Source organism: Tympanuchus pallidicinctus, unplaced genomic scaffold, assembly GCF_026119805.1.
Source record: "Tympanuchus pallidicinctus isolate F22 unplaced genomic scaffold, pur_lepc_1.0 scaffold32, whole genome shotgun sequence".
Lineage (NCBI taxonomy): Eukaryota > Metazoa > Chordata > Aves > Galliformes > Phasianidae > Tympanuchus > Tympanuchus pallidicinctus.
Window position 1 is genome coordinate 3,901,141 of NW_026294750.1, and position 17,557 is coordinate 3,918,697.

At 50.9% G+C, this 17,557-nt stretch overlaps 3 protein-coding genes across 4 annotated transcripts in view; 1 reads left to right on the forward strand and 2 right to left on the reverse strand.

The window, feature by feature from the left end:
* The window catches only part of KCTD20 (potassium channel tetramerization domain containing 20), a 130,722-nt gene that overhangs the window by 30,481 nt on the left and 82,684 nt on the right, over positions 1-17,557 (reverse strand). The gene's annotated exons all lie outside the window — the stretch shown is intronic.
* Positions 2,103-7,601, forward strand: PNPLA1 (patatin like phospholipase domain containing 1). The gene is made up of 7 exons (XM_052698021.1): positions 2,103-2,304; positions 3,815-4,047; positions 5,289-5,354; positions 6,388-6,600; positions 7,134-7,194; positions 7,273-7,387; positions 7,568-7,601. Exons 1-7 carry the CDS (start codon positions 2,103-2,105, stop codon positions 7,599-7,601), a joined length of 924 nt encoding a protein of 307 aa, XP_052553981.1.
* Positions 7,523-16,040, reverse strand: LOC128088193 (omega-hydroxyceramide transacylase-like). Of its 2 annotated transcripts, XM_052698477.1 has the most exons (7): positions 13,803-16,040; positions 13,129-13,352; positions 12,947-13,012; positions 12,391-12,600; positions 12,248-12,308; positions 11,648-11,869; positions 7,523-7,658 (listed from the first exon to the last, which is right to left on the reverse strand). In XM_052698477.1, exons 1-7 carry the CDS (start codon positions 13,993-13,995, stop codon positions 7,618-7,620), a joined length of 1,017 nt encoding a protein of 338 aa, XP_052554437.1. In that variant the 5' UTR covers positions 13,996-16,040; the 3' UTR covers positions 7,523-7,617. The 2 variants fall into 2 exon arrangements, with proteins under 2 accessions (XP_052554437.1, XP_052554436.1); XM_052698476.1 differs by lacking the exon at positions 7,523-7,658 and having other exon boundaries at positions 9,932-11,869.

Genomic DNA, 17,557 nt, shown 5'->3' on the forward strand with positions numbered 1-17,557 from the left:
TCTGTCCTGTTTGCAGAGCAGCTCCTGCCTGGCATGCAGCGCCCGGGGCGGTGCTGGTGGGGAGAGGAGCTGGGTGGTATTGGGGCAATGGGAACCATGTACCCCATGTGCTTTGCATCCTCAGGCACAATCAGAGTCTGCGTGGAACAGATTTGGGGTTTGTCTCCTCTCTGTCTTCCCAGAGGACATCGCTTTGGAACATGGGATGCACCCACCAGGCAAAGCGCCAGTGAGGAAAATGAATTTGATTTCCCATTCTCTTTTCCTGTGCTTTTCCTGATGGCAGCTGAACCAAACCTCCTCCTCCTGCGCTTGGTGCCATGGGGAACAAGGAGCAAAGCCTGTGCACAACCATCCTCAGGTCCTAAATAACCCAACCCCAATGGGGACGAGGATTGGAGCATCTCCTACAGCCCAGATCCCTTCACCCAACCAACCTCAGCATCTTGGCTAAACCCCTCAGTTAGAAACCCAAGACCTCCCTTGCCCGTGGTCACAGAAGGTATTAAAGGAGGCATTAAAACAGGACAAGTTATTAGCTCCGGGGATTTTGAGAGGTTTCCAACTCTATCACCTTCATCCTGCCCTGAAGTCCCCGCTGTGCTTTCCAACAGGCAATCTCCTTCCTCGAAAATCCCTGGGATCGTGGCCATGGGCCATATGGGCGCTGATCTGTGAGCGCTGCCACGAGGGGCTTCTCCCATCTGCACGCCTGGGACACCGCTGCCCGACTCATCAGTCCCAGCTAATCCTGCTCTGCTGGCTGCCAGGAGGGGGAGGGCAGCTTAGAAAATCAGCCCAGCACTTAAGGAGGCAATTAATGCCCAATTCGCTGTCACTAAGAGGATGATGACAAGGTTTCATCTCACGGGAGCGTGGCTCTTGGCCAAGGAGCATTCTGTCCATGGGGATGGCAGCAGGCAAGGGCACATGTTGCTTGCCTTCACCCTTCTCCCATCTACTGAGGACCCTCCCTGTAATTCATTGCGTCCCTGCAGGTCTGAGCTGGTGGCTTTTGGGGTGCTGCCTCTGCCCTGCCGGGGTGGGTGTTCCCCGTCCTCATGTCCCTTGTCCTCTTGTCCATTCTGCCTGTGTCCCTTGGCTCTGCTGGTCCAATCCTGGTTCAACAAGGAGTTCTTCTTTTCCATGCTGTGAGTCTTCTTGCACTCACCGTGCATCTCCCCATGTTCACCATTTGCCTGCCTTCCTGCAGGGCTTGCAACATCCAAGATAAACTCTGCATGTTGTATGTATTTGGACAACAGAAGCAGCACAGTAGTTAGTAATATTTAATCAACCCATTTAAAATGGCATTATTTATTCTCTGTGTGAGCAGCAGCGTTAGGTTATGAAGGCTGAAAGGACACTCAGAATGGGCTCCATCTATCCTGAGCTGTAATGAGCAGCCCAGAGGCAGCAGCACTGCTGGGCATTGGGATGCAGGGAGTGCAGAGCCCTGAAAAGAGCAGAGCCCAGGGGAGAGGAAAGCAGATCCATGCCCTTGTGTTGCTTTTCCCCAAAGAATATCCAAAGCCTCCAACAGGGAGCAGTTGCCAGCACTATTTCCAAACTGAGCGGTGCTCTGCGCAACGCCCCGCATCCACCCCTTGTGTAACGCCCTCTGGCTTTAAGTGCCTTATACAAGCCTTTACTCACCCAGTGCTGAGCTGTGCCTAAGCCAGGATTGAAGGTGAATCCTATTTAGAAAAACACCCTTGAAGAAGGAAGCGTGAAGCAAAGGGGAAGAGTTGTGTGGCTGCACTGAGGATGGGGGCACAGCGGTGTGGGATCCATCTGCACCACGTGCTGTGCGGCTGTGGGATCGCTGCATGTGAAAGGGAATCCTCCATCCAGCCCTGAGCTGCCGAGCTGCCCATGCTGGAGGATTACACAGACTGTTTAGATAAAGGGAGAACTGTTTTTAGCACGGGCAACAATTAAAATAGCTGGAGAACATCGCTGGAGAACATCCACACCTCCGGCTCCGCCATAAAAAAGAAGGAGAGAATTCTGGATTCCACCACCAGCAGGGATGCACTCGGAGATGAGAGCCTGAGCTCTGCCAGGTGAGGAAGGCACCGAGGTGGACGCTTGCCCTGGAGATGGCTGCGGAGGAGCTGCGTGCTCCAGGCACCCCTTTCTCACTCTCCTTTTCGGGCAGTGGGTTCCTCGCGCTGTATCAGGTCGGGGTGGTTCAGTCCCTCCTGGAGTTGGCCCCCGAGCTGCTCAAATCTGCCTGCAAAGTGTACGGATCGTCTGCAGGATCGCTCATCGCCGCCGCCGTGGTGTGCGGCATCAGCCTGGGTAAGGAGATGGGAGACAACGAGCTGGGGGGTGGCAGTGGCTTCGTGCTGGTGGGGCAGTGGGATGTGTCACCAGAGCAGTTCGTACCCCTGATAAGACACAAATGTGCAGGTGATGTCACTTCTGGTGCAATTTTGGGTGGTGTCCCCTGAATAAGGCAGTCATTGCTGTCTGAGCCTTATCTCAGATGGTCAGGCGATATCATGCGGGCAAATCTGGACGTACCTGTCTGTCCTATTGACACATCCTGCAGAAGGAGAACCTCCTCCCCCCTGCTTCCAGCTCTGGGGAGTGCTGAGATGCGGCACAAAGCACACTGAGGTGGGCAGGGTGCACAGCCTCCATCCCCGTGGGTCAGAACCCGCAGCTCTAAGGGGCAGTGAGCAGCAGCTGAGTGGGTGCTGCAGAAATAAATCCCTTTAGCAATAATGTAGAATCAATTCAGAGCCACTGATCTGCCTGAACAACCGCATTCTACTGTGTGCAAACAAATGTGCACAAGGCTTGGCTTTGAAGACTGACCCAAGTGATACAGATGGAGGATTGTTTCGGGGTCAAAATACTGAAGGAGAAAGTAAGGAGGGAACGCCCAGCACTTGGAACATCCATTGGATGCTGGAGCCATTCAGCTCTAGCAAAATAATTCAGAGCATTGGCAAATATATTCAGACAAAGCAACAGGTGATGTGCTGCCCTTTCTGCCCAGATGAGCTTGCCAAAAATCAGCGCTCAGTGCTTTCCTCTCTGATTCCTGGGGCTGTGGGAGGGGACGGAGAAGGGACATGGGATGGCTGCACTATCCCCAAAGCAGGGATGCTGCAGTGACCTCACGTGCAGGCTTTGTCCCATCTCCAGCCCAGCAATGTCTGTGTCTGTGGCTCTTTTGGCCGATGTCCCTGAATGAACCCACCAAGCGTTAATCATCGCTCCACGTGGCCGAACATCCGCTCACACAGTGATAACCCTTCTTAATACCCACGCTGCTCCGGTTGCCCTCAGGACACAGCCTTTCTGCCCCTACAAAAGCTGCTGTGGAGATTCTGGGAGCCCTCAGGGACCAGGAGGGCTCTTTGTAGAATGAGGGAGATGGAAAAGCTTCCCAGGGCCACGCTATAACAGCCTGAGGATGGCTATTCCCCCATGCATCCTCTCTGTTTCTGCACACAGTGTGGCTCTGGGCTGTACTGATCCTCTGTTCCCCATTATTTCAAGCCCATGATCCCCACTGGGGGCGGGCAGTTCTGCTCCTTTAATCCAGCTCCCAGGATGTGCAGATGCCCATAATGCCCATTTAATGCTGCCAGGAGGTCAGTGTGTGTTCAGACGACAGGGGACCTCAGCCCAGGGAAGTCCCCAGGCCTTTGAAGACGTTATAAGGATTATATTCCCCATTAGAATGGCACCGTGTGCAGACCCACAAGAACTGTGGGCGTGTTAACAAGACTGAAAATACAACTCGTAGGGCAGCAGCGATGTTGACCATGTCTGTCTCTTTTCCCACCCCTGTCAGATGACCTGAAAGAAGTGTTCTATGCAAATGCAAGGGAAGCCCGGAAAACCCTGCTGGGTCCCCTGTCCCCCAAGTGCAGCTTGCTGGCCAACCTCAGGGCCGTGCTGCAGCGCAGGCTCCCAGAGGATTCCTACCAGCTGGCATCGGGGCGGCTGCACATCTCACTGACACGGGTGGTGGACGGCCAGAACGTCATGGTGTCCGAGTTCAGCTCGAACGAGGAGCTCATTCAGGTAAAGGATCATCCCTTGGTGTCCATAGGAAGACTCCTACCCAGCCACTGGAGTGGAGGCACGGAAGCACTGATGATGTTCTAAAGAGGGCTGTAAGAAAGAAGGGGACAGATTGTTCAGATGTATGGGACAAAGGGAAATGGCTTCAAACTAAAAGAGGGGAGATTTAAATTGGACATAAGGAAGGAGTTTTGTACAATAGGGGCAGTGAGGCAGTGCACAGGTTGCCCAGAGAGGCTGTGATGCCCCAGCTCTGCTGACCCCCTGCTGTCAGGGGAAGGGGCTCTGAACACTGCTGGATCTGTGGGTGTCCCTGTGCACTGCAGGGAGTGGGGCAGGATGGCCTTTAAGGTCCCTTCCAACTCAAAACATTCTATGATTCTATAACCTTAACGGTGCCATTTCCTCCCCAAGACGGGAGGGGATCAGAAAGGTCTCTTGGAGCTGTGATCCCACCACCATCAGCTCCACCAGGAGGAAGGGAGATGCTGTGAGGTCGAGAGCAGGTTGTTCCCAGGCTCAAGAAGCCAATGTTGGTGTGTTGGCTGTCTGTGAGCAGCAATGGCCCTTTGCAAAGAGTGGTGGCAATACTAACAAGTCCTCTGTGCTTCTTGGATAGGTCTCTCCTTGGCCAAATACCGTTGGCAGCAATTTTTCCTCATTCCCTTCAGCACTTCTCTGGGAGGAAAGGCCCAGGCAAAGCGGCCTTGGTACCAAACCCCAGATTGCTGATTAACCCCCAGATTGGAGGCAGGATCCCAGCATCACAGAGCTCAGCCCACGAAGCTGCCCTGGCTGAACCCACAGCCCTGAATGCTCATTCTCAGCTGATGAGATGGGTGAGAAATATTTCTGTGCCCAGCAGGGTGGCTTTGCCTTTGCAAAACCCCCACAGAACGAAAATGCATCATGAGGATGTCTTGGTTTTTTTAAAAAATAACCTCCAAGTTTCACCTTTTAGCAGCAGCTGTGTTTTACAGCAACATATGGACATCCAGCTCTGACAGCGCTGGCAGCCATACAACAAAAATGAAGTGCTGTGCTGTGCCCAGAGAAGCTTTGTTGAAACGGGATGTTTTGTCCTTCTTGAAACCTTTCTTCTCAACACAGCCACACACAGCAGGAGGGACGGAGCCTGGCTCACACATCTGTCATGCCTGAAGGTGCAGGCACCCTGCAGAGCAGCCTGTGCTCAGCACAGCCTTGACAGGAACACTGACTTCTGCCTTCTCCTTCCCCAGGCTCTTCTCTGCAGCTGCTTCCTTCCTATCTACTGCGGGTTCATCCCTCCGTCCTACCGAGGTGTGGTGAGTGATACTCCCAATAAAACGTACCCTTGGAGCAGCAGGTTCCTGGGCTTAATTCCTATGTCCCCAGGAGCATGGAGGGATATAGGTGTCCAGACATCTTCTTTGGTTAATGGAGGATGATAAAGCCTTTTAGCACCTCTTCATCCCATTATAGCTGGGTGAACAGCCACCCGGAGAGTGCTCTGCTGCTTTGCCCATGGCAAAGCCTTCCCACGGCAGTCTCCAAGCCGTCACCTGGGCAGGATCTGTCTGCAGCACAGGCGATGTCCTCATCCACTCAGGTGCAGGCTTGCAAAGCTGAAATACTAGAAGTTCGTGGGAGGATCCTCCCCCAGCCACGTGTGCATCGCCACTCTGCAAAGCGCTGCACTGAAGGCAACGTGTGCAGTCTGGCTGCTTGCTACATCTAAGCGAAGGAGGAGAGCAGCACCTTGTATTTTACATGCAGTCTGAGCAGGACATCACGATCCATCGGTGCTGGTTTGCAGGCAGGCTTGTCCTGCCCTCAGGTGCCAGGTCAGCCCTCCGGCTGCACTCAGTGTGCAGAGCACAGCCTGCAGCCCACAGGTCCCAAGGCTCAGAGACAGTGCTGCACAAGGCTCCTGTGCACCAGCATTTCATGCACATCTGCTGCAGTGCTTGCAACCTCGAATCCCACCAAGGTGGGTGGCACACTCAGCTTCCTTTCAGAATACAGCCAGTGGTGTTTTCCTTGCCCACTGAGCGATTCTATCGATGCTCATCCGATGAGGGCACCCTACTGATGGAGCTCACACCAAGAGCAGAGCAAGTCCCAACCTGAAACGCAGGACTTGAAATTCATACAGCACTGCTTGGAACAATTTTACAAAGCCTTGTGAATGGAACTAATTATATTTCAGTTTTAATAACCATGGTGTGTCACAGCTGAGACTGGGAGAAAGGTGAGGGGTGGGAAGCATGGCCATGTGGGGCTGTCACAACCTTCTTGCTCACCTCCTGCTGATGCTGCCCATGCACAAACTCAATTTTGTCTGCACTTCCCTCTCAGCGTTACGTTGATGGGGGATTCACGGGCCTGCAGCCCGTCTCCAGCCTGGAGGAAGCTGTGATCACTGTGTCCCCATTCACGGGAGAGCTCGACATCTGCCCACGGGACTGCCCTGCCATCTTCTACTGCTTCCAGATCTTCAATGGCAGCATTCAGCTTTCGGTGGAAAACCTGTGCAGGATTAGCTATGCTTTGTTTCCACCCAGCACCATGGTAAGCCAGCCAGGCCCTCTTCCTTTTGCTTTGATAATATATTGGCATGAGCTGCCCAGGGAGGTGAGGGGGTCACCATCTCTGGAAGGGCTCAAAAGCGACGTGGCACTGAGGGAAATGCTCAGTGGGCTTGGTGGGGTGAGGTTGGACTTGGGGATCTTAAAGGCCTTTTCCAGCCTTAATGATTCTATTTTAGTCCATTCTAAACTGGGCCGGATCTGCCTTCCCCAGTGTTAGGGCTCATATTGACCTCCACCATTAATCCACCAGGTTCTAAGGGGAGGCTCAGACTCTGGGGCTGCCCCCACTCTGATTTTTCGGTGGGCAGTGCCGATGGGTGGCCGATCTGGGACAGAACTCACCCTGCCCTGAATACCCACAAGGGATCAGTGCTTCTGTAGCTGGAAACCATCAGATGTTGACGGTGCTCCCAGGCCGTCCATCCCAACCCACGCATCCAAACAGCCTGGGGCAGATCTGCCTCTCCCTTGCATAGAGAGCTCTGCAGTGACCTCTGGTGTTTCATTTTGCAGGTCCTGAACGACATTTTTTCCCAAGGGTACCAGGACACTGCCCTTTTCCTGTGCAGGAACAGTAAGTGTTACCCCAAGACCCAAAGAGCAGCCTAAAAACACGACCCAACGTGTGGCCAACCTCGCTGTTATCTCACAGATGCCTTCGGTGTGAACTACTTCGACGGCAATTTCCGCTTTGCCAGCATGTGTGGGAAGAACGACTTCCCACAGCCCAACAGGATGCTGAACAGTCTGGGCAAGCGCGTCCCACAGTACCTGGCACCGCGCTTCCTCCCAGGTAGAGGACTTGGGGCACTCACTGTGGGTTTTAGGGTGGCTGAAGCTACCGAGGGCTACAGCAGGAGCAGCTGGACAGGAAGAAGGGTTGCATTTATTGGGATATTTCTAATGATGGGTCTCTATTTACTCTTGTGTTGTCCTCTCGGGAGCAGACCTGGCTCGGTGGAAGAAGCAGCAGGTGTTTAAACTGCAGGATCCGCTGTCAAAGGTCCTCCTGCAGCCATACAAGCTGCCAGTGTTGGTCTGGAAGGGGTAAGGACATCTTGATAAAGGCACCAAAGCTGAGAGTGATGCATAACCCACTTGTGCTTTCTGTGAGAGGCTGAAGGGATGCAGTGTGAGGTTGGCAATGGGCAGGTTGGCATCCCACAGGCAGCACTGGGGGGTGCAGCAGGCGGCAGCGTCCTTCAGGCAGCAGCTTCATGGGAAACACCCAGAGCAGCCTCTGGGGCAGAGCAGGTTGCTGTGAGTCCCTGTTGTACTGTGAGCCAGGAAAAGGTGATGCATACCTACTGCCTTTGCAAGATAAGCTTAGCAGGAGCCTCTTCCATTGCAGACCTGAAGACAAGCTCTTAGAAAGCAAGTGAAACTAGCACAGGATCGCTTGAATCTGGAAAGGAGCATTACAGTGTACATCTGCTGTTAACACTCTCCCCCTTTTGCTGCAGTTACCAGACCTTCAACCTGTTTACTTTGCATTTGCAGGCTGGAGCAGCTGTGGGGGCTGCTGGAAGACATCAGCTCCATGGCAAAACGGTTCCAGAAGCTCCTCCGAACAGTGGTGCCTGGTTTGCCTAAGAGAGCTGGGGCCAGGAGGTGAGATATGGAGCAGAGGGGAGTCAGGGTACAGAGCTGGGAAACCCCAAGAGAGCTCTCGCCCATCAGTCACTGATACTGAGCTTGGCTAAAAGTTCCAAATCTGTGACACTCCACCTTTAAAGAGCCTATTTTTCTTTTCACCCCTGGAATGTTTTGCTACTTATTCAGTAACATCTGCAAGAAGCTACAAACCAGCCTAGTGCCACCTCCCCACAGCAGTGTATTCCAGAGCAATTACATGCTGGCCTCTGTCCTAGTGGAACACGAGGAATCTCCACCAAGTGATGTTTTGGCACTAAACTCTCAGCATTCAAGGCACTTTCCCTGCTGGACAGAGTTCTCAGCCATGCCTGCCCAAAACTTGCTGCCCATTACCTTGCACTCAACTAGCAACAGGACTTGCAGAGAATGATTTTATTCCACAGGCAGCTATCCCTATGCAAGTCCAAACCTCCCTGGGGTTTCTGATTCCCTCACTCAATGACCCACCTGCTTGTTCCCTTAGGTAACCATCCCAGGTGGGCCCTGGGGTGCTCCAACACCACACAGTTTTGCCATCCCAGTAAGCAGTGGACAACAATGGAGATCGTTTCACATGGTTGCATGGCTGATGTCCTCGTGGAGTTATTACAGGGGCTGGTTTTTTCACTTGCAGAAATGGGCTGATCTTGTTTCTACTGCAGCAGTCTCCCCACCCAGGCCTGACCTGCTTTAACATGATGGCCAAGGAAAAGCACTGCATCTGCAGCCAAGCTGCAGTCTGTGCAGGAGGGATCAGGCATCTTGCATGCACATACAGCCCAACCACTGCTTTCCCTAGCCACTCCACTTGCTGATTACAAGAATCATCCCTCCTCCTGCTCCGAGCCTGCAGAAACATGCTAAGATGTAATTATTTCATGACTCAGCACATGTATCAGCTGCCTTACACTTTATTAAGCCCTCATCTTTTCAAGCAAGCACCTGATGCTGTCTCCTCTGCACAAGCTTAGGGCTAATGGCACAAAGCAGACAATGGGTAAAGTCTGGCATTTCTTTGAATCACCTCATGGAGCTTTTTACAACCTGGAAAACTCAGCTGCACCCAAACCAGCTGCAGTAGATCCTGTACTTCTCCTGAAATAGCTCCATTAAAGGTGGGTGATGGGATTCATATGCGGCCTCTGGGAGTATAAGAAGGGTTGTGGCTCTGCCTGTGCTGCTGATGTTCTGTCACTGTGCTCTTCAGTGCATCTCAGTGGCTGTCTGCAGGCTGTGTTCTGAGTTGTTCTTTTTTTCTTTAAAACATGAACTGGGGCCAAAGGCAGCAGCTGTGTCAAAAATGTTCTTCTGTAGCTGGCAAGGCCCTAAAGGCAGTAGAACCACGTTGTTCAATCTGATAGACTCTGCTGATCCTTGTGTAACAAACTGGGTTCAAGCACCCGATCGGAGCTGCTTTCTTCATTGCTGTTATCTACAGCGTAATTCAAATAAACAGGCTTTGAAATCCTTAAAATAATGTTCCCATGCTAATGCCTTGCTGCTTGGCCCTGTCTGCACTGAACCCTGCAGAGCCATGAAGCTTAAGGAGGCTGAGATGGAGGGTTGGGCACAGCCCAAGCAGTAGGTGCTTGCTCTGAAGCTACATCCCCCAATGGATCAGGCCCCAGACTCTCCCCTCCCATGCAACCAAGCCAAAACAAAACAAACACATCCTATCCTGTTTGTCTCCAGCTTTTTGATGCATGTGTTTTATCTTGAACTGACTCTGTTTATAGGCTAGATACTAAGGACTTGCAAAATGTCTTGCTGGGCAGATGGATAAAGAGGTAATGTTTGTGATTAGTCCACCAGCGTCACCTGAGCCTTGCTCCTGTGCAAGCCCTAACAATGCAACAGTCCTTTCAGAAATGTTCTGGCTTAATAAGAAAATGTGTGAGAGTTGTGTGTGTGTTTGTATTCTTGCTTGTTTAGTACCATCAGCGTGCAGATAAACTGTGAAGTAGCCTTTTCTTGACCTGGATCAGCACTTTTCCTTCCCAGACATTAAAAAAATCTGAGGTGCTTCTCCTCTAAAGACTGAGAGCTCTGCTGAACCTCTCGGTTGCTCTCTTGGCCTAACAAATAAGTCTGATTCCTTCCACAAGTCATCTTAGAATCACAGAATCATAGAATCTTCTGAGTTAGAAGGGAGCCTGGAAGGTCATCAGGTCCATCTTAGGTTAGTGAAAAATGTGAGAGCCCAGCTCCTGCCTTGGACAAAGCTCATTTTCATTCCTTCCCTCCAAACAAGAGACCAGGTGATTCCTGACTGCCCACATCCTGCCAAACCTCCAGAGAAACCTGGGTCCTCCCCTGCTGTTCTCAAAGGCTACCTGTAGTTCAGATTGACGAGGCCTTTACACAAGCAAATATGAATTATTCTGCATTTCCACAGTAGGTCTCTTCCCGTTGGTAGAAGTGTCAGTGCTTCACAGTGGTTTTCAATGGAAATGTCTTGATTTCTTTCGTTTTGGGTATTCCAACATTTTGGTTTTAGATCTGAAATAGTAAGAGTTTCGCTCTTTTCCCTTAATGCTTAGGATTTGGTGTGGTCCTCCTAGATACACAAGAACCACATTTGGGTCTTTTTTCATCTTCAATGTATGTGGCAGCATTTTAAGTCACAACCACGCTGGAAAAGCTGTGCAATTTTCCTGTGCATGTTTTGAATTGTTGAAAAACTCAGAAAAAGAACCAATAAAAGCAAAAGCAACACTGCAGTCCAGCACATACTTTACCATATTCTGCTAGTAACAAAAAGCCAAACTGGAATCTGAAATGCTGACAGCTCACCAGTTTTCAGCATTATTTTGCACAGGATTTAAGAAAGCTAGAAGGTTGGGATTTAAGCCTACCTTATTTTGCTTAAAACTGAGTCAGCCAGAGGTTTATCTGCAGCTCCAACTTGCTTCTCTTGCACTTAAGCATTCATGTGTGGTTGCACAGTGGAATTACTAAGTAGAAGCTTTGGTTTGACTCGCACAGCAAAGCCAGCCTCAGAGATTGAGACACACTGCTCCTTCCCTCACCCTTAATGAAACAATGTGTGGGCACAGCCTGTCATTACCTTGCACCATAAGTCACTTCCTGATAAGAGCTGTGTTTCTAAAGGGCCTCTCTGATGTGGCTTCATCTGTGAGGAAATGATAATGTGGGTAGCTGGGAGTTCAGGTGGTATTTATCAGAAATCTGCTAGGAAGAGGCAGGGGAAATGTGTTCCTGCCATCAGACATCATAAATAGTAAGCTCAGCTGATTCAAGAGGGGAATCCTTCTCTTTCCTGACATTTTCACCTACTGGTGCCTTTAAAAACCCCCACAGCCTATGAGCACTGGGCAAGGGTCACACAGTTAATGAGAACTGATGGGATGAAAAACATGTTGGCTCTGTACCTTTCTGAGGGTTGCAGGAGGTGGAAATATCTTCTTCCTCCAGTTCACCTGCTGAACAAATGCTTGCTGCATTCTCCTTGGTGATGTCCTGAGAGTCTGTTGCTCTGGAGCAAGGTACTCCTGTTCCTGGCTTCCTGTGCAGGGTCCCTTCACCTTTCTGACACGATTCTTTGTGCAACGAAAGTGTAAAGTTCTCAGGAAGGAATTTGATACCAAATGCATCTGGGGGAAGAGAAGGCAGTTCTCACAGTCTGTGGATCAACTACCAGGCTCCCAGCAATGTAAGGCATGTGCAGGGTGAACTGGAAGATAAAGGCACTGAGGACCGCAGTTTGTAGCTCATCCTAATTGGGTTTTTAGGGTCAGGGGCTGCCAAATATCACAGCTTTGTGGATAACACATCAAACACTACACAAGGCACCAAGGCTACACTGTTGTCCTACCCTACATTGAGACATACGTTCCCTGGAAAGCTCTGACATTCCCAGCAAGCCCTTCCTTTAGAGGGCAAGGGAGGAACAGGGAGCTCCAGTGCTGGCCACAGAGAAAACAGGAATGAGAATTACCTGACCTACCTGCTCCTCGTTCCCAACCACTTACTCAATCTGTGTAAGAAGGAGACTGCATCCTGGTAGCCATCATGATAAAGCTGTTCACAAACCTGCAGGAGGGAGATGGCAGTCAGGAGAGGTGGGCCAGCTGTAGGGGCCTCGTGGCTCTGGGTACCTGAGGAAGCAGCTCACTTTTGCTGAAGGACACTGGAAAAGACACTGCACACGATACAGGTTTTGTTCTGACACATGTAAAACCCAGTCAACTATTTGGAAAACGAAGAAGGGAACTGGGCAATCTCTGGGACAGATGTCAAATTCACCAGCTAAAGCAGACACGGTGATGGTGGTCTGGGACACGAGGTTGGTCTTCCACATGCCGAATTCCCCATCGATGTAACGCTAGAAGAGAAAACAAGAAACCCTGAGCCTCCTTCTCACAGTGAGCTGTGTCATATGCATGCATATGGAATTTCCTCCCAGCTCAGTTCCAAACGGGCCTGAAGGGTTGGGGCTGGGGAAATCTTTCAGGCAGCAGCCCTGAGCACCGCCCCATGCAGTCAAGGTCTACACCCACCAACTCCTCCCTCCCCATTGTGGCTGTGGGGCACCTAGGTTCAGTTCCTCTCTCTGCAGACACTGTATGCCACACAGCACAAGCAACCTGGGGTACAAAAACACCTCGTGCCACTGAGATGAGCCCTTACCCTGAGCCACAGTGTGCTCTCCTGACCACAGGAATACTCACCACCCCATGGTACAGAGGAGGGATAAAGCCAAAACACAGAGGGATGAAGCAGCTGCATAACACGGCCTGTGGGAAAGACAGCAAGTGACCTGGAGGGCAAAGTTGCAAAAAATCTCTTGCCCTTGTGAGTGCTGACTCATCTGTGGCTGCTGAGGTGGGACCCACACCTGGAAGGCTCTCACCTGAATGATGTCCTCCTTTGAAGCAAACTCTGAAACCGTCACGCAATTCCAGTCACGCAGGCGGGTGAGGATGATGTGCAGCTTCCCAGATGCCAGCTGGTGGGCATTGGCAGGCAGAAATTTACTTAAGGCTTCCTTTACAACAAGCAGGACTTTCCCCCGAGCTGTAAGGAGCGTGGTGAAAAAGAGTTTCCCAGCACTATGGAGGTACTGCTGCATCTCACCTAAAGCCAAAGCGAAGCAATTATTAGTTATGTACTTTCTTAGCTGCATTTCTGTCTGGTAGAGGGACGTTTTAGCAGGTAAAGGCTGGTAAAGAGCCACCATTTTCAGCAGGGCTGAAGCTCTCAAGGGCAGATGTAGATTCTCAATGACCGTATTCAATATTTTATTTCCTACATGCTTTAGGAATCTATAAAAACCCCAAAATGTCTCCTGAGGCAATTCTGTTTCTTACATTAGGTAGAGATACATTAATTTAAATTGATAAGACATGGAGACATTCCATAACTACACCTGTACAGTTAATTTATCCACATTTTCCACTCTTAAAGAAGTCAACAAAATAAAATTCAGAGGAATTAGCCTCTGATTAAGGGCAACAGTTTAAAAAGACCTTTTGCAGCTCTGGCACCCATAGATGCTCAATCTTTCCATGCACAGAACACCCTTACCTATGTCACACTCACATGCTGCAAATGCAGCCACAATCGATCCTGAAGATATCCCGTAGATCTTGGATGCAGATTTCAGTATCTCAGGTGCCAAGTCCTGCAAAGCCTTTACCACTCCAGCTTCATATACCTGCAGGAAACTGCAGCCTCTGAACATTAAAGAGAAAGGTCGCTCATCTCCCTTCATGTTCATAACTTCTGCTAAAACCAAGAGCTCAAAGCACAAGAAAGGAGCTGCACAGGACAGGTTTGGAGGTCTCTTCTAAAGCAAGGCAACACGTAGCTGTTCCCAATCTGCTCCTGTTTGTAGCCTCTCTCACTGCATTTTATCTCTCTGTTTGACACAGATCTCAAACCCAAATGTCCAATGAAAATAAAGTAATGGCAGGAGCATGTGATGTGTGATCCTTTTAATACCTAAGGTTTCTTGTGAAAACAATTGGACTACACTGCAATACGTTCCTAAGGCGTGCACTTAGCAGCTGGGTGAAAGCCCCAGGCTGTGTGGAGGGCTGCATGTCTCACTGATATTGGGGGAGCAGCCCCTATTACAACAGAGAGAAAAGTTGCTTCCCTGAGCTGATGAACAGCGTGAGCACTACCACAGGGTTCCACTTCTTTCCAGACCATTGGAAGGTAAGAAGCAGCAATACTCCCTGGTACACCAGTGTCCTGCAAGATGCTGTTTAAAACTGGTTTGTCTCATTTGTCAGAGGTTACCAAACCCCTACCTAGGGAGTGGAGAACCTGCAGAAGGCATTTGGACTATTGAAGAAATCAAAATCCAAGTTGTTCACTCAGTTTCACAATTTCAGAGTTTTGAGTTTGCTCACAAAACTGGGTGAGTTTGGGGGTCTGGATGCAACCCTGATCTACACAAAGGGGCTGCAAAGTACTCTCATGTCAGCGTGGCAGCTGTGCTGCACATGTGGTGCTAAAGGCTGCTGTCTCCAGTAAGCCCTGAACTCCTGTCTGAGCACCACTCACACTCCTAATCCAGCCCCAAGCTTACATGGGAGCAGCATCACCGACCAGCTCCACCCAGCAGCCAAGCCACTAAGCACCTTGCAGACACCTTGCGTGAGCTTCAGATCATATTGTTGAGCTGCAAAGAGGAAAGAGCAAAGAAAAATGGAAAACTTGGGATGATAGGAATACACACATTCCTGGAATAGTCGAGAGAACAGATACAATGGAAATAATTTTCCATCTACCTTTAAGTGTTGCCCTACAAGTTAACTGCAATAAGAAGAGTCTATTCCAGATGCTGGTGTTTACTAGATGGAAGAGGGATTTAGATTTTGCAATCCACTGGTCAACCACATGAAGAAAGCTCCTGAGATTAAGAAAAAGTGATTTGTAACTCTAGGACAAAGGGGAAAAATAACTCTTGTTTTGCAGAAGCAACAAAATTGCTATTGCTTCAAGCACAGGGTTCAGCCCTATTACTGCACTACTTTCCATACACTGCTCCAATCACAAATCAAAAGCACAGATCAGGCTACCCCAGGCCATCTTTTGCTCAATTGCATTTCTGCACTACTAGGAAGTTTGTAAATCCATTTGTTTCAGCTTCTCATCCAGTCTTGTAGAAAGAAGTAAACAGTGCTTAGAGTTGAAAAGTAGGGATGGTGGTTTGTGCCTGCTTGTGTGGGGGAAAGGCAGTTTCTCCCACTGTGGTGACATGTGCCATGCTCACCTCATGCACCTTGTCTGCCTCTCAGTCAGCTCGTGTTTCATCAGCACACAACAACCTTTCACAGACCCTTTGCAGCTCCGTGTCTGGACATGCTTCAGGTCCTCTGTGTCTTTCTTGTAGTGAGGGGCCCAAAGTGAACGCAGCATTCCACGTGTGGCCTCACCAGGGCTGAGTACAGAGGGATGATCGCCTCCTGCTGCTGCTGGGTGCAATTCTGCTGATACAACCAGGACGCCTTGGCTTTCTTGGCTGCCTGGGCACGCTGCTGGCTCACATTCAGCCAGCAGAAAGGAATAAAAGAGATTCATAACCCACCCTAGAACCTCGCCTCACAAATTGCAACTCCTGCGACTTCAGCAGCTCCCTGAAGGTGCCATGTCACACTATTATTTTTTTTTCTTATAACAGGAACACAACGCACAAAATCGCAGCCTGTGCTGTATTTAGCATCAGCCACAGAAACCCTTGCCCTGCTCATGTGACGAGCACTCATCCAGGCACGTGGCATGATGTCACCATGTATGACATCACCACGTATGACGTCACCAGCTGGGCCAGCTGAACCACAGTACTGAAAGCCACAGCCTTTCCACGTGCCCCACAGCGGGCAAAGGGCGCAGTGCACACAGGCAACAGACTTCTGTTGTGGCAAGGCCTCCTCTGCGCAGGTGCTTTCATCTTACTGGGGCACACGGCGTTATTTTACGACTGAAGAAGCCAAAAGTCGTGGACACCGCAGCTCCCTGTGATCCAAGTGACCAAAACCTGGCCTCTCACTGTGGCCCGCAGCCCTGAGGGCACCTCAGAGCCAGGCCTAAGGGATGAGGACCCCAGCGTGGCCAAGACCCGCAGCGCATGAGCCGGCAGCACAACCGGACTGAGGAGGAAAGCCGCTGCTCGGCGCTGCGGGCGGGACGGGCCCAGCACAGACCAGGCCGCACCCTGGACCCAGGCGGACCGGAAGCCGCCATATTCTCACGCCCCCCCTCCTGATGACATCACTCGGCCACCACTTCTCTCCTTCCGTTTTCCCGCCCTCCCCTCTGCCCGACATGCGCATGCGCAGAGATGGCTTTTCCTTGTGCCCGCCACGTTTGAAAAGGGCAAAAGTGAGGGCACATGGCCACGTCCACCCCCGGAAGCTATAAAAGGGCCGGGCAGGAAGCGAGCGCTCAGTGTGCTGCGCGGCGTGGGTGGGACTGGATGTGTTGCATTTGCGCTTTATGCTACGCGTTAAATGTAGCGCTTCTGCGGCTTTGTGCCTGTGCGCGTTGCAGGTGAATCAGAATCTGGCCTTCTGATGTGGAAACGGGGGAAGTAAAACGGCCTGCTGCGATTTGGGGGGGTCAGCTTGGACTCGGGGCTCCCAGGTGCGCTGGAGGGGTGGGGAGGGGGGAAGGATTTGCTGCTCTGTGCGTGGCTGCTTTCTGTGTGTGGTGGTGGTTGTCCATGAGAGCAGGGCAGGCTTGCAGGCCTAAATCAGGTTTTCAGGGTTATTCCTATGGGTAGAAAACCCAGGTTGTTGGAGGGAGGTTGGGAGGCAGTGTCCAGTTGCTCTCTGGCAGCCAAGGGGCTTGAGATGGGATTTGGCTGTGTGGGGAAGCTGGGCTTTTGAAATAAAGCTTGCTTGGCAGAAGGGGTTGATAAACATCAGTCAGTGGGCCTGTGTGTCTCAGGGCTCCCCCAAACACTTGGCAGCAATCGAGGTGTTATGGCATAACAGCTGTGAGGAGAGGCAGCAGCTGCTTTACATGGGGAGGGGATGGAAACAGTAGGGAGAACTCAAAATATTTTAGCAATAGGGTCTTCAGAAACCTAAATAATAAAAACCAAGCATTTTGCCTGTTCCAGGCTGTTCTGGCTGTGTCTTGTAGCACGGTGCCTCAAAGTAGCAGCGCAGGAAGGACAGCAGCCCTGCTGATGCTCGTGGGCGTTTGGTGCTTTCCTATTTCAGTTTTGGCTCTCCAGCCAAAGCTGCTCACTCACAGTGACTGTCTGGGAAGAAGCAAGACTAAAGCAATTACATAATAGGGAAGCCTAAGATCAGCTTTCCATT